Here is a 22469-nt window from a genome sequence, read left to right on the forward strand (position 1 = left end):
GTTGAGTTTTTTTTTCACAGTGGCTCCAATGAGGCATCAGTAACGAATATTCCGAATAATACAAAGAAAGATAATGGATGAAAGAAAATTTATTCTCATATATACAACTGCTAAAATCAAGAGGTACATCCGCTTAATGAATTAATTCCACATGAAAAGTCCTTAAATCTTGAATCAATATTACTTTCTCCACAAGGTATCAGTTTACAATCCGTCTCTAACATTTGACGTTTTTAAATTGTCAAGGGTTGCATATCTTGTTTCATTCTTTTCTGGTTCATTTTATCTTGGGGTTTCTATTTTTGTTTTTGTTTGCTTTTTGTTTTGCTGATTCCTATTACAAAACAAATTTATGAATCGTAAGAGAAACCGGTTGGCAAATATTAAATAAGTTTATTCATGGACTGTGTTTTTTGTTTTATATATATATATATATATGATAAATAATTAGTAATAGATTTTAAATGATAAATGCCCTTCCTTGGAGATATGTATGTTATCTAAAATTCAATTTCAACTCTTCTATCACCAAATGTATACGTCAGGTCTTATCTTTAACTAGGACTATGGAACGTCATAACTGCCTTATATACATACTTCTAAAGTGGTTATGTCCTTTTGCTAAATGGTGTTGTGATTTGGATAAATGGTGTTGTTGTTTTGACATATGGTGCTGTGGTTTTGATAAATGGTCTTGTGGTTTTGATGAATGGTGGTGTTGTTGTGAAAGATGGTGCTGTCGTTTTAATAAATGGTGATGTCATTTTAATAATTGGTCTTGTGGTTTTGACAGATGGTGCCCTGGTTTGGATAAATGGTGCTGCGGTAATGATAAATGGTGATGTCGTTTTGATATATGGTGGTGGTACTTTGGTACCTGGTCGTGTTTTATCATCATCATCATCATCATCTCAAGTGATTGCATCACTCCGCAAGGAGTATACTCGCAATTGGGTAAAAACTGTATATACATACGCAGCAGGCAGGACTGACTGTTTTCCAAAATAAAAAAAAAAAAGGTTTTCCCAATTTACGGGTTTCTTTTAAAAAAAAAAGGGGTAAAAACAAACCCCGTGTTTAAAGTTTTTTAATATTTTTGGGCGGGGCCAAGCTGTTTTGGAAAGACCCCAGTTTGGTTGGTAAACAACTTTTGGGCGGCAGCTTGCCCCCAAAGCAGGGGAGGGTTTTTGCGGGAAAAAAAAACTATTTTGGAAGATGGAGGGGGCGTGTTTCTGTTTTGGGCCCGGGGAGCTTTGGGTTGTGCCCTCGGGACATTCTTAGAAATTGATAAGTTGGGGGAAATTTTGGGATAATTCCCCCAAGGTTGTGCATTATTTTAAAGACACATGGGAAACAAAAGTTGTTCGGGGTTGTTTTTCCCGCCCGGGGGTCCCTTTGGGAAGGTCGGGTTTAAGCATGTCGGTTTGGCCCCCTGCTTTTTCGTTTTGTATTTCTTTTTTTCACAAAACCCTTGCAGCGGGGGCCCGGGGGGGCCCCATTTCAAATTTTGGGTTTGAAAAGGGAACCCTCAGAGGGGGGGGGACCAAAAACAGTTTGGGGCGTATTCAACAGTTAGGTTTTGGATATATGTTTTGGGAAGGCATTAGATTTTGGGGCTTGGGGGGGCTAGATCGATTTTTTCGCCTAAATAATGACAGGGTTTGGAGTTACCCTTTTTTGTGAGGGTTATCGATATTTTTTTTTCCCATGAGGGGTCTGAAGAGAGGTGACCCCCAAAGATATTTGACATGATCGGGCAGTGTTGAGTTTTTTTCCGGGATGCTAAAAGGTGTTAGAAAATAGGTTTTTTTTTTTTGGGGAAATTTGGATGACTTCACATTTGCCCGGGGGTTTAAAAAAGGCCATCTCCCAAAATTCATCCCCCAGGGATTGGAGACTATCCAAGGTCATGTTGGAGTTGGCGTGAGTCCTCAGGGCTACGGATGATTTCTGTACAGGAGGGCAATCATCGGCGAAGAGTTCGAGCCGTGGATTGGACTTTCGATATGGTAAATCATTTGATGTAGGCCAGGAAAAGAAGAGGGCCCCAAGGGACGGCTGCCCTGAGGGGACACCAGAGGTGACAGGTGAGGTAGCTGAAAAAAAGGAAGGCCCTACAAGGACAACCTGTTGTGTGCGCGACGAGAAGAAAGTCTTCAATCCCAGGAGTGGGTTGATGCTGCCTCTTATCCATAATGGTCCAGTTTCTGAAGGAGACGTGAGTGTGAAGAACTTTATCAAAATGCTTTGAGGAAGTCAAGCAGAACAGCGTCAATTTGATGGTTGTTATCTTTTTCCCCTTTGGCAAAGGGATTTGGGAGGGTTTAAATTAAAGTGGAAGTGCCCACAGGAGCGGTTTTTTTCTAAACCCCAGGGTTGGAGTCAGAGAGGATGTTGTTTTTGGGAGTAAAATGAGAAAATTATTTTTGGGCCTGAAGATGAGGGTGTTCCAAGACTTTGCAGGGGGGGACTGATTTTTTAGAGAAAAATGGCTGTTTTGGAAATTGGTGTTTGACCCGGTTTTTCCCTTTTTTTGAAGACAGGTAAACCCAAGGGCGGTTTTTCCAGTAAAGTGGATCTGAATTTTGAACCCAGGGGACATTTGGGAATGGCTTTGCTGGCCTGGAGCCCAACTCTTCTATTGAAAGGGTTTGAGGGGGGGGGGGGCCCCCCAGGGGGGTTATCTTGTCGGGGCCCTGGAGCCTTGTTTTGGTTTTAAGATTCGACGAAGTTTCTGGACGCCCTTAATCGTGACATGTATAGGTTTTAGAGTTGGTAAGGCAACTTGGGGGAAGAGTAGGGCGTTGAGCCATGTCCTCTTTGGTGAAGACAGAGGTGAACTGGTTGTTTAGAAGTTCAGCTTTCTGTTTACCATCGCTGTATGCCAACCCGTCCTTCTTGAGTGGAGACACACCAAAGTTGTCTTTCTTCTTGGATTTGATGTAGTTCCAGAAGACTTTTTGGGTTTTGATGGTCTGGCTGGAGCATGTCTGATATGTGTGGCATCGTGGACAGATCTGCATAGGCGCTGGGCTTTCCTTTTGATATCTTTATATTTTGACCAGTCAGAAGTGGAGTTTGAGTTCTTGGCGCGCCGGAACCACCTTCGTTTTAAATCTGGTAATTCGCCTTATATCCCGGTTGATCATGGCTGATTGAATCTTTGAGCACTTTGGCGATGTGGGACTTCATCTTCAATGATCTTTTGGCAGCCATTTTTGAAAATAGTCCAGATGTAATTAATGTCTGAAGAGGGGTTGATTTTCTCTAGTAAGGTATCTGATAAGGCTTTGCTTTTTTCTTTAAATGGTATTAATGTTGGCCTTCCCCCACATGTACAGGGTGCGCTTTGTTGGTTTAATACGTGTGGCACACATGTTGGTGTCAACAAATATGGCGTGGTGGTCGGCTTTTATCCCTGGGGTTGCTGTACAGCGGTTGACAAGTTGTGGTCGATTGGTGAGGAAAAGGTCAAGTATATTGTCACCTCTTGTAGGGAAGTCAACAATTTGTGTGAGGCCTAGTTCAGGTTCTAGGAGAAGAAATTGTTCATTTATTGCTTTCCTGTATTGGTGTCCATTGATTGCGTTGTTTGACCAATTAATATCTGGTAGATTGAAGTCACCTGCAATCCAAATAGTAGCATTTTTAAATCTGTTGCAGATGTGTGAGATGGCATTGAATAGATGTCTTGAATATTCTTCATCATTATTAGTTGGTCTGTAAGCTGAGCCGATGATGAGGGTCTCTTTATTGATGCATTCAATTTTCTGGAATAGGATGTCACATGGAGTGTTGACTTCGACTGGTTCGCTGACAATGTTGTCCTTAACAAGAATGAGGCTCCCTCCATAGCCATCAGGTCTATCTTTACGGTGAATGGTGTAGTTGCTGTTAGTTGGAAGAACTTCAGCATCATAGATTGTTGGGTTTAGCCACGTTTCACAGCCACATATGGTGCAGTTGTTTTGATCAATGGTGCTGTAATTTTGATAGATGATGCTGTTGTTTTGATACTTTGTGATGTTCTTGTTATAAATGGTAATACTATTTTGCTATATGATGTTGTTCTTTTTATAAATGGTGATACTATTTTGCTATATGGTGATGTTCTTTTTATAAATGGAGTTACTATTTTGCTTTATGGTGATGTTCTTTTTTTAAATGGTGATACTATTTTGCTAAATGGTTATGTTCTTTTTATAAATGGTGATACTGTTTTGCTATATGGTTATGTTCTTTTTATGAATGGTTAAACTATTTTGCTATATGATGAATGGTGATACTATTTTGCTATATGTGTGGTGTTCTTTTTAAAAATGGTGATATTATTTTTACATATGGTGTTGTTCTTCTTTTTATAAATGGTAATAATATTCTGATGGTTGTATGATATTTCATTACAATGATGTTGAACTATTTATAGATGACCTGGTTGTTGACCGGAATAATTTGATTAGGGTGAAACTGTTCTTACTCCGTTTTTTAAAAATGGAGGCAATTTTGTCGTCAGTTGGGTTAGGATATTTAACAAAAATAAATTATCAATGATAAAACAGGGAAACAAGAGACAAAAAATAACTGAAGAAATTTTTTTAAATTAGGTGTTACAATTGGAGAAAAGATACTACTGTGGCACAGAGACGACATGTGTGTAAATTACACAAAAATTCCAGGGCATTTGTACGAAAGATCGGTGTTGACATTTTAAGTTCATGAATTCTCAGGTTTTATCTTCACGAATTTACAATGACAACTTCATGAATTCACGATTCTAACATTCAGAATTCTCAATGTCAATTTCATGAATTCACGATTCTAATATACAGAATTTTTAATGTCAATTTCATGAATTCACGACTCTAACATGCAGAATTCTCAATGTCAACTTCATGAATTCATGATTCTAACTTTCAGAATTCTCAATGTCAACTTCATGAATTCACGATTCTAATATACAGAATTCTCAATGTCAACTTCATGAATTCACGATTCTAACATTCACAATTCTCAATGTCAACTTCACGAATTCACGATTCTAACATTCAGAATTTTCAATGTCAACTTCATGAATTCACGATTCTAACATACAGAATTTACAATGTCAGCTTCATGTATACAGACTTCATAATGTCAATTAATGAATTCACGATTTCAAGTTCATAAATTCTTTCGTGTTTCGTGTACAAACAACCATTAACAAGGTTGTTCAGTTCAAACAATAGTTTAAAAAAACAATTTTAACAATGTCAACTTCATGAATTCACGATTCTAACATTCAGAATTCGCAATGTCAACTCCATGAATTCACGATTCTAACATACAGAATTCTCAATGTCAACTTCATGAATTCACGTACATAATTCTCAATGTCAACTTCATGAATTCACGATTCTAATATACAGAATTCGCAATGCCAACTTAATGAATTCACGATTCTAACATACAAAATTCTCAATGTCAACTTCATGAATTAACGTGCATAATTCTCAATGTCAACTTCATGAATTAACGTACATAATTCTCAATGTCAACTTCATGAATTCACGATTCTAACGTACAGAATTCTCAATGTCAACTTCATGAATTAACGTACATAATTCTCAATGTCAACTCCATGAATTCACGATTCTAACATACAAAATTCTCAATTTCAACTTCTTGAATTCACGTACTTAATTCTCAATGTCAACTTCATGAATTCACGATTCTAACATACAGAATTCGCAATGTCAACTTTATGAATTCCCCTATTTTAAAAAATACAGAATTTCCCCAATGTACTTTTAAAGAATTCACGTTTTTTAAATCAGGGAAATTTAACCAAAGCCAGTTTTATTTAATCACGATTTAACTTAAAAGAAATTTATGAAATTAAATCTTCCTACCCGTTTTTCTTCCCACATTTAGCCAGGTTGTTCACCCTTTAAACATTTGTTTAAAAAAAAAGGTTTTGCACGGCCCTCAAAATGTTTTGGAAAGGAAACACTTACATTTAGTTTTTGTTTTAGGCGTAAAAAATTTTGGCTATTTAAATTAAAAAATTTTCCCGTGCCCAGTGTAAATAAAAAATGAAAAAAATATCGAATTTCCCTTTGGGGGGTAAATTTTTGATGACGGTAAATTGTGTGGATAAAAGATTGCATGGACGGTAGATTGCGAGGACAGATTTTTGAATATGTGTATCAAAAGGATATATGATTTTTCTATTCTTGTAGATGGCGTTGGCGTTAGATTGCATGGACAGTAGATTGCGTGGAAGAAACATTGCAATGTAAGTAGAGTACATGGACGGTACAACCTGCAACATTTATAAGGTTCTTCAGCATTTCTATTTTATAAGTAATTTTGTTTTTAAAGGACGAATGGTAAAGATCTATGATTTCTCTGTTCTTGTAACGTGGGTCATGTTGAGTAATTATTGAGAATTCACTAGACTACGGTCTGTTATCTGTGTAAATCCTTTCCCCTAACAGTTTGAACTTCGTTTTGAGTAGTCACGCAATGTAAACGACCCTTTACACTGAAGTGCAATTAAGCTAAAGTAAATACTAAAGTAATAAGAAGATAAGATAATAGTTTTGATTTAGTTGAGATATGACAGATTGCAAAAGAACCCATTGTATGAGATATTGTACAAGCGATCATGTATAAAGCTAAACGTTTGTGTTTTAGAATTTTAGTCGTAGTTTTCTTTATATGTCAAACAGACGGTAACGAATGTGGGGAACTACAAGAAAGGTTTTCTCAGTTGGAGAAGGAATTTTCTAAACTTCGGCAACAAGTCGTCGATTTAGAACACAATGCTGGTAAATAGCCTTTCAGTTGTATAAACTTCTTGTCTATTCCATAAACGTTGAAATAGTGTGGTTTCAAATGTCTAGAAATATAAAAACAAATATTAAATGGATAAAATGAAAACTTTTCTCGAAGTGTGTGTTCATTTCAGAGAAAGAACGTAACAGGCGTTACCTTTTGGACGGAGAACTAGACATAGAAAATGAAGTCAAGAAGGTCATTCAAGATGTTCAAGGAATAAAACAAGGTGATGTTCTTTATTAATATATTTATTTTGAAATTGTAAAACATCTTAATTATGTGGATTTATATGAAACCACTGGTGTGATTAATTTCCCACAAGAGATAATTCCCCACAAGCCGATGAATTTTAGTCAGCATATACATGTACAAGTATAATATTGACTTCCCTGACATCTTTGACGTTTATATTTTAATTTTGGTAATGGCGTCAAATATAATATCGTATAACGCTCTGATTGGCTGAATATCCTTAACGTCATGCGTTTGCAAAAAGACATCTTGACTGCCTAAAGACATGTAGACCTAATGTCATTGGCCAGAGCGATTATTTACGATGCATTTATCTGAACGAAAAACATACTTTATAAGGATTCAAGAGTATAACTGCTTTAAAACCCAACAAAAATGTTCATTTTACATTAGCAACTGTTTTAATCTACAATAATCTTTACTGATCACCTTAGGGGAATTCTTTTGCAGATATGGGAAGTACGTATGTACGATGGGGGCGTACAGAATGTTCCAGCAATTCCAGCGTTGTTTACAAAGGTCAGCCAAAACATACGGACTTTTCGTTGATTTTCTTAAAGAATAATGATAAATTAACTATCAAGTTTCATTTTTTAAAGAATTTGATTATTCCTGCAACAGCGCCAAACATTAACCTTACGAAATGCAAATAAGACAAGAGCTGTCAGAATGACAACACACAAGAGTTTTCTTGGACCTTGATAGTAAAACAAGTATAGAACTTTTTTAAGTTTAAACAGGGCAATTTTTAAGTTCAAACAGGGCAATAATTATGTCAAAATTTTAGTTAGATTGATGGATTTTGCACAGTGAACTATTATGATGTCAAACAGGTGTCAACCCGTTCTCTCCAATAGCTTTGGAGATACTAACTTACACGCAGTTCGTTTAGCTTTGCAGTTTGGTTCCACAGAACCTGTGACATAACTGATTGATAGAAAAATGACAGTTATATCTAAACATCATCTTTTTCAAAGGTTACACAGGAGGAAAATGGTATGGAGATACTGGAGGTCCAGCAAACTATGTATGTATGCCTGAAGATCCCCAATGGGCAAAATACTTAGACGGATTTCAAGGTACCCTCAGTGCTTCGTAATTTATTCAATAGTCACCTACAGAGGTTGTTCGGTGTAACAAAGGATCCGTTTTATGATTTTTAAAAGAGGAAAAATAGTTGTTTCTTTTCAAAAAAACCTTCTAACCTAAATTTTGATTCTGGTAGAAGTGTGAAAAAAAAAATATAACCATTGATAAGAACTAAAGTGTAACAATGATTAACATAAAAAGTCACTCTTTTTAATATCTATCTCTGATAAATCATCACGTTTAAATAAGGTAAAAACAACAACTCTAACAAAATGTCGGACGAGATATTCGGAAACACTCTATGACACTCTATGATAGGTTGAACACCACCAATTCATTTATATCTTTTTTACTGTACAAAAAAATCTTTTTTTTTATTATTTACGAAGTCCAGGAAAAATCTGGTTTAGATATTGAAAACTTTATGCTTGATATTAAATCGTAAGGGCTTTCCGCGTCAAAGGTAGCACCTAATTTTTGTGCCCCCACAATTAGATTTACCCTGGTCCGTCCGTCCGTTCATTCACTCTCACGGGACAGTAATGATGTGGCTAGAGGGACAATAGGTAACTGTTCTTTCTCTTTGATGTCATTCATTCCGTAATGCTTTTATGTGGCTATTTTATTTTGTGTGGCTAAAAAGAACAATAGAAAGAACAATAGAGTAGCCACATAATTACTGTCCCGTTAGAACGTCCGTCCGTCCTTCCGTGCGTCCGTTCTCATTTTGTGTCGCATGAAGCTCAAAAAGTAATTGACCTAGAGTCATGAAACTTCACAAGAATGTTGATCAGCATGTAAAGTTGTGCACCTGGGTATTTTCGTGTGGATTTATTAGGTATTTTTAGAGTAATTGCCCTTGATTTAGTAAAAATTTGCTATTTTCAATTTGTGTCGCACCTAACTCAAAAAGTATTTGACCTAGAGTCATGAAACTTTACAGGAATGTTGATCAGCATGTGAAGTTGTGCACCTGGGTATTTTGTGTGTATTTATGTAGTATTTTTAGAGTTATTGCCCTTAACTAAGTAAAAATTTGGAATTTTCAATTTGTGTCGCACGTAACTCAAAAAGTATTTAACCTAGAGTCATGAAACATTGCAGAAACGTTGCTAAGCATGTTGTGCACTTGGAGTTTCGCTTGTGGATTTATTCTGTCTTGACTGAGTTATTGCCCTTGACTTTTGCAGTTTTCAATTTGTGTCACAGGTAGCTCAAAAAGTAGTTGACCTAGCGTTATGAAACTTTACAGGAATGCTAATCAGCATGTGGAGTTGTGCACCTAGGGTTTCACTTGTGAATTTATACGTTTTGTCAGAGTTATTGCCCTTGACTTCGTGAAAATTTGCAATTTTCAATTTGTGTCGTGCGTAGCACAAAATTTATTTAACCTAGAGTCATGAAACTTAATATTTATGTTGGTCAGCAAGTGTATTTGTGCACCTTGTGTTTCGCTTGTGGATTTATCCAGTATTTGTAGAGTTATTGCCCTTTACTTAGTAAAAATCGTTTCATTATGTTATGTTATTGTTCCTTGAGTGTACTTGAGTTAGAATCAACCATCTTTACAGGAATAATGATCAACATCACTGTGAAGCTATGCACCTGGGATTTTGCATGTAGATTTTTTATTTTAGTTAAGTTAAGAGTTATTGCCCTTGACTTAGAACAACTTTGCAATTTTCAACTTGTTCATGCATACCTCAAAAAGTATTTGACATATAGGCCTGAAAGTTTACTTGAATGTTGGTCAGCATATGTACTTATGCAGGGGTTCGCTTGTGGATTTATTCAGTATTTACTTATTAAAATATTTTTAGTTTTCAACTTGTGGCACATGTAGCCCAAAAATATTTGACCTATAGTCATAAGATTGACAAAACAGTGGAGTGTGGGGGCACCCGTGTCCTATGGACACATTTCTAGTCTCAATATGAAATGAATTATTCAAAATATATATCGGACTTTCCGTGTATTAGCTTTGAAATTTATCTTCGGTATTTATTTTGTTGTTCTTTAAGATAGAGGGAACAGAATGTATGGTACTGAGTATGAAGATAACTATGAGTCAACATTCAACCCATTCAATGTTCATAGAGATGACGAGGACGCCCCCTGTGTCGTCTGCAAATCACAAAGGGCGACAACTGTTATGATACCAGCAAGAACAAGTTGCTACAACGGTACATCTGATTGATAAAATTAAATTCAAACGCATTGTTGTTGCTGTTTTTGTTTTTAATGTTGTTGTTTAGGATTGCACTTACAACAAAGTTCAAGAGAAAATATCTTGCAATGAAAGGAATGAAAGTAAATTTCATTCTGTTTTGAATAATTTACACGCTTAAATCACTATCGAATAGAATGATTTAACCCTACTTTGCTAAAAAAATCTGTATCATGCTTCCAACTAAGAACCGATTTAATTTAAGGAAATGCAGTTTAGGAAGCTCTGAGAATCAGTAACAAATTTCACCGCCAAATTTACTTTGTGCTGATATCTAAGACTAACACCATCGCCTGATTTCACAATAGTTTTTTTATATTTCAGGCTGGCACTTGGAATATACTGGATATCTTATGACAATGAGTCGGGCCTATCAATCATCGAGTGAATATATATGTGTTGATAAGGATCCAGAGATCATACCACATGGAAGTAAAAGTGAAGATGGCAACTTGTTGTATATTGTAGAAGCAGCATGCGGTTCTCTCCCCTGCCTGCCATATGTAGATGGCAGAGAATTAGCTTGTGCTGTATGTAGTAAATAAATACATTCCCGGTTAAAGTTGTTGTCATTGTTGTTTTTTGAGTCATTTCAGACAATGCTAATGTTTGATAGTCGATAGGAAAAGAACATTAGACATCATTAGAAAATATGATCATCTTAGTTTTTATAAGGTTCCACTTCAATTGCAAATGAAAGGGAAATGTTTATAGAAAACACTGCCATGTTAAAGGCCAGCATGAGTATAAAAGACAAGAATCAATTTTGCATTGCTCGCTTAATCATTCTGACAACATTTTGAATGACTTTGATTGATACTGATTTTTTTTTTATTAAAGCCGGTGTCATAGATAAAGAAAACCCACACAGGTGAGATATGCACCCTGGCGAAACATTTATTTCTTAAAAATTACATGTATTAGTTATTATTTACGTACAAAGCATGCATTTCGTTTACAAAAATTTTATAATTCGAAAATAGTTGTATGTGCTGTTCAAAATTTTGCCCACAAATCAAAGAGGCAGATCACCATGTTTATGTGACTTTTTTATGGTTTTCTGGAAACGACATATCAATTTAATCAAGGTGAACAGTATGTAATATTAAATTCATCAAAACATTAGTCTCGGCCAACGTTTCTAAAACATTAATTATTCTATTTAACAGAGTCATGACTGTCTTTTTTGTTCGCTTTAAATGTTTCTGCTATAATGTTTGAGATCATGTCAAGTTTAACGTGCATTACAGACAAATAAAGATATACAAATAAATTTACAGGTCGTCTTAACTAATTTCTTTCAGAAAAACTCCTACCTTTCGGAGTTATATCTTTTACTGCACCGTGTATTTTCGTCTATTTTGCTTCTTGTTTGGCACTGACAGGACCTTTGCTTATTCTTTTACTAAATCGACAAACGTTTCTCACTGAAACACATATATTTGCGATTTCCACAAACAACTATGTTCGTATTGACATGGGACAAAATAAGGACAATAAGTATTTAGAAACAAATAAAATAATAAATGATAAATAATAAGTAATATATTTTAAATAATAAATGCCTCTCCTGGGCTTTCGCAGATATGTATGTTATCTAAAATTTAATCACCAAATGTAACGTCTTATTTTGATAAATTGGTCTTATCTTTAACTAGGTCAGTGGAACGTTATGTAGTAATAGACATATAAATATTAACCGACTGGTTGTTGAAATCAAGGTATGCTTTTTCTTTTTCTTACCCGTAAAAAAATAAGTGATAGTTATAACATATGAAACGAGTTAGTTACGAGGATATAACACTGGCTAGGGCGAAATCAAGGAAGACATCCCGAGATGTCGCCCAGCCAGTGTTATATCTTTGTAACTAACGAGTTTCATATACTACAATGTATAACTGTTTTATGGCAATGGCATAATGTTTTCTTTTTTGCACAAATAAATAAATAAATCGTTAGCTACATTAGTTATTTATGATAAGGCAGTTTTTTTCAAGTTGTTTTCGCTGCCGCAAAAACAAAAATATATACAAAAGACATCTAATGTTAGAGGCGGATTGTAGACTGTTACCAATAATGATTCAAGATTAAAGGATTTTTTTTCCGTGGAAATAATTCATTCAGCGGATGTACCTTTTGATTAAATGAGAGTAAATTTCATTTCATTAATTATCTTTGTTTATATTTTTCATTGTATTTGTTTATTTATTGCTCCGCGCCCACAGGCTTTTGCTTTTGATAATTATTCTTAATTAATATTTATGAAATTAAATGTTTAATAATAACATGTTGATATATTGGTTGTATTGAAAAAATTAAACTTTATTATATACTGTTACATTTCATTGGCGTCATTGGTATTGCATACCACTTTGACTCTTTAAGGGTATGACTGGTGGCATGTCCGGGGTCCGTACTCGACAGCGAAAGCTGCATTTATGGCCTTACGAGCGGATGGACCCTCATTAAGCATAGGCTTTAGATAGATAGCATCATTGATAACAGAATCTTTGATCTGCAGTTAAACATGAAGTGTAATGTTTTTATGAATGGTTTTAAAGCAATTCAACAAAAAAGTATATTGATCTCCCAATAAATCAATTTACAATAGTTTTTTATATATATCACCAATGTCAAAATGTCAAATAGCTTTTACATCTTTGACTCGCACGAACATGATGTTAGTGAATTTCCTCATACCTGCCTAAAATTCAGGTAACAGTCTTCTATTATATTGATAGATACCGTATCACCATGTAGCGCGTATGTAACAAACAAAAAATCCTGAATTTGGTCTTTTTGAAATTCATCCTATTTTTTCATTCCAGAGTGTGTTCTACTTTCAGTATTGAAAGAAACCATTTTTTTTTATTTGACATGAAAAAATACATGTCCCTTTTGTTACTATTTGTATATTTGTTACAATTATAATAATAAAAACAGTCTTTGATATTTTATCATCTTATGTTACTGACTACAGTAGTGACACAAACAGAACACAGTACAGTCATGTCACATAACATTTACAAGTATTGTAAGTCTTGTTTGTATTCAATGGAATTACTTTCCTTACCAGGTAGGCATCAGTGACAGCATTTTTTTGTATTTAATATCTTTCCACTATTTTTAATTATTGACAGTGCATAAGATAAGTATAATTATGCAAAAAATGGTTTACAAAACATTCGGAAAAAATCTACAATAGTACTTAATCTGAATATAACATGACCTGTGCGTAGGAATAATATGGTAAGGTATCTGTAATGAGCGCATTTTTTGCGCGGAGCTTCTCAATTGCTGCATTGCAGCAACATTTGTACTTGTTTTATTTTATTGATTCCATTTTTTTGCTACTGGGAATGTTCGTTACCACTGCCCCATTGAAGCCTCTATGAAAATAAAACTACACTGATATATACAAGGTACGAAAAAAAGTCAACGTCGAGTTTTTTTCCCATATGAATCAATGAAAAACTGTACTGCTATATATCAATACAGTTTTTAAATGCTCATGGAAGTGTATTGAGTATAATGGGTTAGTAAGAACAAAGGAAAAGTTCCAAACCATGCGATAATCTGTTTTGTCAGTAGAAATGTAAAGAATAACCTAAATCATTCAATAGCTACTTTCTTAGAGCGTTTGTGTATTCATTTAATTTGCAACTCGGGCATTCGATTTTACTGTATAAATCCCTGGTGCAAAGGAACGCCGAAACGACCAATGCTTTCAGGCACCATCATATTCAAACAAACTGAAAAAGATGAATAAACACAGACGACTGCAAAGAGGAAAGTGTTTGCTTTTAAAGATCATACGTTAGAAAGGCGAAGTGGCTACCCTTGTGAAGGCAACAAAATTAATAAGAACACTAACGCCTATAAATATTTATTGTTTTAATTTTTATTACTGCACATTTCGCTCAGACATTGGCCGAATTACTTGCGCCAAAAATATTGAAAGGAAGCAGGTGAAATATGATTTAAACTACCGGGTTTAATTGGCCGCCTTGCTACTTTATAGCAAAGAAATCGGTGATACGTCATATTAAATATTATTCTCAAATACCGACAGATGACGAATGAGAGATGACTACGTGTGATTATCTTAACAATAAATCCATTTAAGTTAATTCAACAATTAGTTTTAATATATGAAAAGAAGGCAATGCTGATAACATTAATAACTTGAAAAAGAAGACCTTTTTTATATAACAGACAACTTCTCATAATTTCTTTTAGTAACGCTATGATGTACATCATCTTGTGTGTTGTTCTTTTTGGCGGTGCTCTCGCCGATAATCGAGCAAGTGTGACGCAGAGTTGGAATGGCGGGTTCAAGGGAGACATCACTGTTCATGGGGAGCTACACGACTGGAGAGTACATCTCAAGTTTGACCGACCTGTTAATAATGTAGAGGTAAATAAAGATAGTCACATCTCGGAATCGCAGCGCAAAAAGCGCAGAAACATTTTCAGAAAAGTATTGTTATTGTACAATAACCAGATTCTCATACCGGATGTCCAATGCGTCAATTAATATCTGTAGAGGTGAAAGTCTTTATTTTCTTTAATCCACACTAGGTCAAATACTGGTTAAGATACCCATGAAGAATTGACCTTAAATTCTATTTCTTGGTCTCCAGAAAAGGGGTTTGACAAAAAAAGGAAAGAAAACAAGCATATACGCTTATAATTACAATAGCCAATGCATTGTATATATATATAATCATGTAAATACGAAAAAGATAAAGTTATCCTGGCAAATTAAGAATTCAATGAAATAGAAGAAATGTTTTCTTTCTCATTATTTCAGTAAATTTGTACACATATTAATAGTTTTAATTGTTTTAAATTCCAATTCACTTGGTCTCGTTCACTGTTTTATGATGGAAGAAGTTATTATAATTGCCTGCGATCCTGAGTTCGAGTATCACTGATGTCACGGCCATGTTTCCTCACGTGGCTCCAGTTCTTAGAGCTCGAGAACGGTTCAGATAAGTTTTAATTTTTCATCACAATCTAATTAAAGAAAGATATCAATAGGTATTACATATTTTAAATGTATCATAGTTCTTTGTCAATGAAATGTTTGAAAAATATATCACTTACAACAGGTATATAAGTTATCAGTGGAAGGAAGAAATAGTGATGGAACAGAGTTCACCCTGCGTCCTCTAACGGATTTCTCAAATCTAGCTGCCGGTTCTTCCTTGACGTTTCTTTTTGTTGTCCGACAGAATGGTGATCAAGTACCGTATGTAACGTATACAGTTGATGGTAAATAAGACAAGAAAACGTTTCCTGCGCATGTGTCACCGTTTCTAAAATAAAAAAAATGTCTAAGGTGAAATTGTTCGCAACCTGCAAACGTTTAAAAACAGTTCCTGTTTACCCCTGAATTGTTCAGAAAAGTCAGTGTTAATTAGAGATGCGATGATATGGCGATACAGAACCCTCGTACAGTGACATTTCTTTTAAAATGGCTCTCTGTTTGTTGAAATATTTTGATTTTTCAAGCCTTGCAAGTGTGTAAAACCCTTTATTAATTGCCGTCGCATGTCTTAGAGCAAACGATACCAATTTATTATTGTATCTCACGAATGCTTTTTTTTATGCTGGTGCCAAAATTCCATTTTTGTAGTCGCCACTCTAAAAGAAGTCATGAACGTGAGAACGCACAAACATAAAATCAATCTGTTCAGTCATAGAGTAAACACATATTCTTAAGATTAGAACTATCTTAATGTACATTATTTATACACGTATAATTTTAGGTAAAAAGAGTGACAAAACAACAACTACAACAACAACCCAGAAAACTACCACAACCACTAGACCACCCACCTCGACAACTAGCACAACGTCTCCAGGTTCGTTTGATTGTAATTGTGAAACAATAACTGGCAGTATTGCCATAATGTTGAACGCCAGGTTTACAAATAAAATTGCTATTGAATACTTGTTTGATTTGTAAGCAAATTAATTTAGCTCAAATCTCATTTCGTGTCCAAGGTATTGTTACTATCAATAAGCATTGTAAATTCAAAATCAAAGTTGTTTTGCGACTATTTCATATGCTCCGTTTCATTTTCTTAACATACAGTTTCAAAAATGAAGTACGATTATAAGGAAGCCCTCAGATTGTCCATCCTGTTTTATGATGCTCAAAGATCTGGAAGACTTCCTCCATACAACCCGATACCATGGCGTGGAGATTCCGCTCTAAGTGACGGTGCAGACGGCCATGACCTGAGCGGAGGGTGGTATGACGGTATATTTGTTTATAATATTTCTTGAATACACAACATGTTCACAATTTCAAAACTGAAAGCTTTGTGTAATTACAGTTTCTATGAACTCAATGTTAATACAAAAGTATTTTTATTTTATGGCTTTAGACTAAATTACATAAATTTAATACAGTTTGTATGTAGTAAGATGACCACCCGTTTGCTCTCAAGTAACATTAACATATATGTTTCTATTTTAACCGTTTCAATAGGTGGAGACCATGTAAAATTTGGTCTGCCAATGGCTTGGTCAACATGGGTGTTATTGTATGGTATGCTAGAGTTCAAGGACGGATATGTGTCCGCCGGTCAGAAGGACATGGCATGTGATATGATCCGAATTCCGCTAGAATACTTCCTAAAATGTTGGATTCCCGATCAACAGACACTTTATGTTCAGGTGATGCCGCTAAATGAATTCGAGCAAGTTATATGATCAGGGAAAGCTGAAGAATACTGTTAAAACACAACACAAATTACATTTTATTACATGTTTTGATTGACCATTGAACAAAATCTAAAATATTACAGTTCTAATTCGGGGATGTACTTTCCATATAAAACATTTGAGATTGTAAAATTATAACTTTGACTTTCATAGAGCAGAATGTCTTTTGTCTGTAAAGAGACGAATACAATGAGCGTCAGTTATTTTCTTGCGAAGAAAAAAGAAGAGTCAACTATTAATAGTTCGGTTATCTGAATAGAAAATGAAATTATTTATAAGGTAGGAGATGGTCATACCGATCACGGCTACTGGGGTAGACCAGAAGACATGAAAATGAATCGTCCCGTCTACAAAGTCACAACCTCGTGTCCCGGAAGTGACGTAGCTGGTGACACCGCCGCAGCAATGGCGGCCGGATATCTCGTATTCAAAGACATGTGCGCAGGTAAACATTAAAAAGCGCATTATGAACTGTAGATGAGTTAATTTAGGAATACGCAGATTTATTAATGTTATCATTACACTATGTTTAACGGATAACTACAGTTCAGGCACTATTTTACTTACAAGTATTTATTTATTTATTTGAAGATACAAGATTTTCTGACAAACTTCTAAACGCATCAAAGAGTTTATACGAATTTGCCAAGAACAATAGAGGGATTTACTCAGACTGTGTGATACAAGCAAAGGATTTCTATGAGTATTTTGACTTTCTAATTATTCAATTTATATATAAACTTTCCATGTCTTACATAAGCATAAGTTTGAATTATCATACCTTTTTTGGGGTCATTTACAAGACAATACGAGCAATTTATAAAATATGAACACTTTCATCGAAAACAGATTCTTTTTTATTTCCGTCAGTTTTTCGACAAATGTTTGAATTTAAAAAAATGTTTGAATTAAAAAAGATTCAATAGTAACATAATTTCATAAAAATGACACAATTTTACCTTGTATTTATGCGGTGCTTCTGTAATTTTCAAGAGCGTAATATATGGTTTTTAGCATTGACATGTAATTAAGATTCAAAACAAATAAGAAGAGACATTTCTAAAAACAGCTTTCTTTGTTGTCTCTTTCTTGACATTAATATAAAAATATTCCTTAAATCTAGATCCACCAGCGAAGTGGATGATTTGGCGGTTGCCGGTGCATGGCTGTATATTGCCACGAATAAACAATCCTACCTAGATGATGCCAAAGGCTTTTATCCAGCAGATAAAGCGTGGACTTTCAGCTGGAATGATGCTAACGCTGGCGCTGCTGTAAGTAGGCGTTATTCCAAATATACTGATTTAAGTCTTGATTATTTTAGGACTAGAGTTGTTTCCTCGTTTAGGGTACACGCATTCTTTTACTTGGGGACCATACACCGCTTTTCATGGAATGGCACGAATGTGTTACATTGAAGATTCCATGATATCCGCCGTTTGAAAACATCAGCGGATGTTTCTAAATTCAAAATATCACTATTTTCATGTTTAAATGTTGTGTTCTGCTACAGCCGGTGCAAGCGGGCGTGAACGATAACTAGAAATTTCCAGTGTCATCCATAAGCAGGCTCAATTTATGTTGGAATAAGGGATTTGCACTCAAACATCTTAGAATAGTCAGTGAGTGTAACCTGGAAGCTTGGTTGATAATATCATCGAATGAATAATTCTTTTACAAGGTAACATGCAATCACAATACTATATCTTAATATACATGTCGGAACGTCGGTGGTTCTACTCAGGTGCCCGTTCGTGCCTGAAATAATGCACAGAAGGGCACCTGATGTCTTCCTCCACCAGTAAAGCTGGAACGTCGCGTTATGATGTGACGTAAAACCCAAAACAAACAAAAACAATATACAGGTATATCTTATATAAAATTGTATTGTGAATAACATTTATCAGAATATTTTCAATATAGATTTTCTATAAAAGCTACCATTTTTAAATGAAATATATTACTTTTAGTAACTGTGGACCTTAAGCGACATATGTTTGAATTTAACGGTTTCCGGTTTTTTAAATCGATGAAGAAATTTTTTGAAATTCAGTCGGGTATTTCAAATATTTCTATTGAACCGTCGTAAAACACATATATACATACAAAATCAAATATTCTTATTTAGTTTACAATCTCAAAATAAGTTGTTTTTTTTTTTCTTTTATAGTTGTTGTTGTATAACATAACAAAAGACGTTCGATATAAAACGGATATTAAAAGTCTTGTGCACTCGTTTCAACCGGGTGGAGATGTACCAATTACCCCGTGTGGACTGGCCTGGAGAGACCAGTGGAGTCCTAATGGGCACGCTGGTATTTATTTAATTTATTTTAATTACTGCTGTAAAAAATAAAATCGACTGCCATTCGAAGGAATCGTAAGAGCATTTTATAATTCCATTTGCAATAGAACTTACGAAAGAAACGTGGTAATATTGTTTGAACATATGGGTCCTATTTACAAAATATTATAATACAGTAGTTTGATTAAATTTCATAAATTCACATAAAAAAGAACAGATTTTATACAAGACTAATGACCTATGTTACCATCGACCACCAACCTTAAACAAATGGATTTCGTCTTTTAAACAGAATACAATGTGTCACTTTCAGGAAATGTAGCGTTTGTAGCAACGCTGGCAGCGAAATACGGAATTCAGTCCGAGACATTTAAGAAGTGGGCTCTATCACAGATTAACTATTTTCTTGGTGACAACAAATTAAACATAAGTTATGAGATCGGATTCGGAAATAACTTTCCTAAAAGACCCCACCATAGAGGGAGGTAATGTTTGACCACTCTTTATCTATACTATAAAGGCGGTTTAATTATATGGTTTTATGACAAAAAGATTGTATTTGCATTTTATTAGAATAAGCATTAAACAGACATAAGAATTGAACATGATGTAATGAAATCTATCTTAGTGACATTGCAGTACTCGTATCGTAATTACATCATAATGTCATTTGCATGTATACAATTAAATGGGTTGCAACATTTTATTTGTTATATGTTGTTTGTTTTTTCATAATAAATACAGTATCTTTTACATAGTATCATGTCAAACCGTCACTTGTTTACCATTTAAGAATTTATTATATTATTTCTAATCATTACATTTTCAAGTTCCTGTTCTATCAACGGCGCATGCGCGAGCGGAAACGATACAAACCCAAATATCCTGAAAGGCGGATTAATTGGAGGACCTGGTCAGTGGGATAACTTTGATGACAGGAGGGATAACTATGTTCAAAACGAGATAGCGTGTGATAATAACGCTGGTTTTCAGTCGGTCTTAGCAGGTAAGTCAACAGTTGTCTCCACTTGACACACGAATCGATTAACTCCCTTGGCATATCATAATCAAAGGGGTACGGCTCATTGAATGTTCACAAAATATGTATTTGATGGTAGAAAACATTTATCCTAAGTCAGAAATGAATTCTAAGTACATTCCCATTACACTATATACTAATATATAGACAAGGGTAACAACTCCCATAAGAAGGTGTCTATGTCCAATCAGGGTTTTTGCCTCGCAGTTTTTTACACGATACAGCATAAATAAAAATGAATTATGCAATTTGTAGTCGAATGATTTATCTATCGAACCAATGTAAAACTTTTCTTATATCTCTTATACTTAACGAGTACTGGCCGTCAAAGTAACAAAAAACTGTTCATTTTCGCGAGGTCGACATCGATCGTGGCTACGCAGGAAACACAAAGTTACACGACTGTTGCAATCGTTGGAGATAATATCACAAGCATTTATCATGCTGGGCAATTGAAAATACATAAAAGTAATCAAAATATACCAATAACCTATAATGACAATGTGATATAAACTCACCTGCGGCTTCAAAATATTTTCCCGTTGAAATTTCTATAAAACACCGCCATCTTGACGAATATAAACAACCGTCATCTGATTGGTCGTTTTTTTTTTCGGAAATTTACGGGTATATTTTCGGGAAATAAATCATTTCATTGTCATTTTAGGTTATTGGTATATTTTGATTACTTTTATGTATTTTCAATTGCCCAGCATGATAAATGCTTGTGATATTATCTCCAACGATTGCAACAGTCGTGTAACTTTGTGTTTCCTGCGTAGCCACGATCGATGTCGACCTCGCGAAAATGAACAGTTTTTTGTTACTTTGACGGCCAGTACTCGTTAAGTATAAGAGATATAAGAAAAGTTTTACATTGGTTCGATAGATAAATCATTCGACTACAAGTTGCTAATTCATTTTTATTTATGCTGTATCGTGTAAAAAACTGCGAGGCAAAAACCCTGATTGGGCATAGACACCTTCTTATGGGAGTTGTTACCCTTGTCTATATATTAGTATATAGTGTAATGGGAATGTACTTAGAATTCATTTCTGACTTAGGATAAATGTTTTCTACCATCAAATACATATTTTGTGAACATTCAATGAGCCGTACCCCTTTGGTCATAATTATGTCAATGAATCTCAGTAAGCAGTCTTTTTAAAATCTGCATTTTTTTCCGTTTTCATTCCTTTCAGCTTTAGACAAGTTAAGAACAGCATGAATACTGTGAAATAGGCACTAAGCAGGCTTTTTTCTTTTCGCAAATGCTTTAAATAGAATTTGCTATCCTGCGTTTATGATAACTTTAGACCACTGAAATGCATCTGAATTTTGTACTGTAAGGTTGCTTAAAAGTAACTCGTAAATGTGTAGTATAAATCCACAGTGTTTCTATTTTTATTTCATCTGCATAATGTAAGTACCAAGAAAATACAAATAGCTTAGTTGTATCTTATAATAACTGAATAAATAAAATACAATCGAATCATGCATTGCACGACTAGATCATTATACGATTACATGCGGCATTGGGGCAATTATTATTTTCTCATTTTAGCAATACAAAAACTCGTTTAATTGTCTCTGTAATTGAAACTATTTCAGGTTTCTTGCAATTTGCACAAAATGGAAACCTACCTCCATCTCCAGCTCGCAAGTGTTAGATGCCACGCGATCTCCATCATTTACTAAAATAATTGTAGCGAAATGTACACCGAAAATTAATTTATTTTGAATGGACTGAATGTTCAGCATTCAGCTAAATATAGAATAGCGATTGTACATGTGCGTTTGTTATTTTGTTATACCCTATGTCCAAATTAATTTAGATCCGTTGTAAGGCAATCTGACTACATTTTGAAGAGTGTACAGTTATGTTTGACAAAAATTCGTTTGTAAGGTAGGCTGATTGTAAGAATTATTAGAGCTAGTAATTTAACCATGACTAGCTAGCTATATACAATATTATGTAGCAGTAATTGTACCAGATAGT

At 34.7% G+C, this 22469-nt stretch overlaps 2 protein-coding genes across 2 annotated transcripts; both read left to right on the plus strand.

Annotated features, from left to right (window-relative positions):
* Positions 1–6564: 6564 nt before the first annotated feature.
* LOC132749719 (uncharacterized) lies at positions 6565–10938 on the plus strand. The gene is made up of 6 exons (XM_060739602.1): positions 6565–6809; positions 6950–7045; positions 7522–7590; positions 8049–8150; positions 10182–10343; positions 10712–10938. The coding sequence occupies exons 1-6, from the start codon at positions 6647–6649 to the stop codon at positions 10930–10932; spliced, it is 813 nt and encodes a 270-aa protein (XP_060595585.1). The 5' UTR covers positions 6565–6646; the 3' UTR covers positions 10933–10938.
* A 1110-nt stretch (positions 10939–12048) lies between these two features.
* Positions 12049–22255, plus strand: LOC132749703 (endoglucanase A-like). Its single transcript, XM_060739575.1, has 13 exons — positions 12049–12108; positions 14627–14804; positions 15502–15664; positions 16162–16257; positions 16491–16658; positions 16890–17077; positions 17405–17570; positions 17717–17828; positions 18249–18399; positions 19296–19440; positions 19744–19915; positions 20261–20436; positions 22082–22255. The coding sequence occupies exons 2-13, from the start codon at positions 14634–14636 to the stop codon at positions 22138–22140; spliced, it is 1767 nt and encodes a 588-aa protein (XP_060595558.1). The 5' UTR covers positions 12049–12108; positions 14627–14633; the 3' UTR covers positions 22141–22255.
* The last annotated feature ends 214 nt before the right edge of the window (positions 22256–22469 follow it).

This window comes from Ruditapes philippinarum, unplaced genomic scaffold, assembly GCF_026571515.1.
Source record: "Ruditapes philippinarum isolate M1 unplaced genomic scaffold, ASM2657151v2 ctg73_1_1_1_1, whole genome shotgun sequence".
NCBI classification, from domain to species: domain Eukaryota; kingdom Metazoa; phylum Mollusca; class Bivalvia; order Venerida; family Veneridae; genus Ruditapes; species Ruditapes philippinarum.

Bases quoted from the DNA above. Each gene is read 5' to 3' on its own strand.
- LOC132749703 (XM_060739575.1), top strand. From the start codon at position 14,634: ATGATGTACATCATCTTGTGTGTTGTTCTTTTTGGCGGTGCTCTCGCC. The intron at 16,258-16,490 runs GTTCGTTTGATT...CTTAACATACAG, and splicing joins AACTAGCACAACGTCTCCAG to TTTCAAAAATGAAGTACGAT. The intron at 19,916-20,260 runs GTAATGTTTGAC...TACATTTTCAAG, and splicing joins AGACCCCACCATAGAGGGAG to TTCCTGTTCTATCAACGGCG.
- LOC132749719 (XM_060739602.1), top strand. From the start codon at position 6,647: ATGTATAAAGCTAAACGTTTGTGTTTTAGAATTTTAGTCGTAGTTTTC. The intron at 7,591-8,048 runs GTCAGCCAAAAC...TCTTTTTCAAAG, and splicing joins TTCCAGCGTTGTTTACAAAG to GTTACACAGGAGGAAAATGG. The intron at 10,344-10,711 runs GTACATCTGATT...TTTATATTTCAG, and splicing joins AAGAACAAGTTGCTACAACG to GCTGGCACTTGGAATATACT.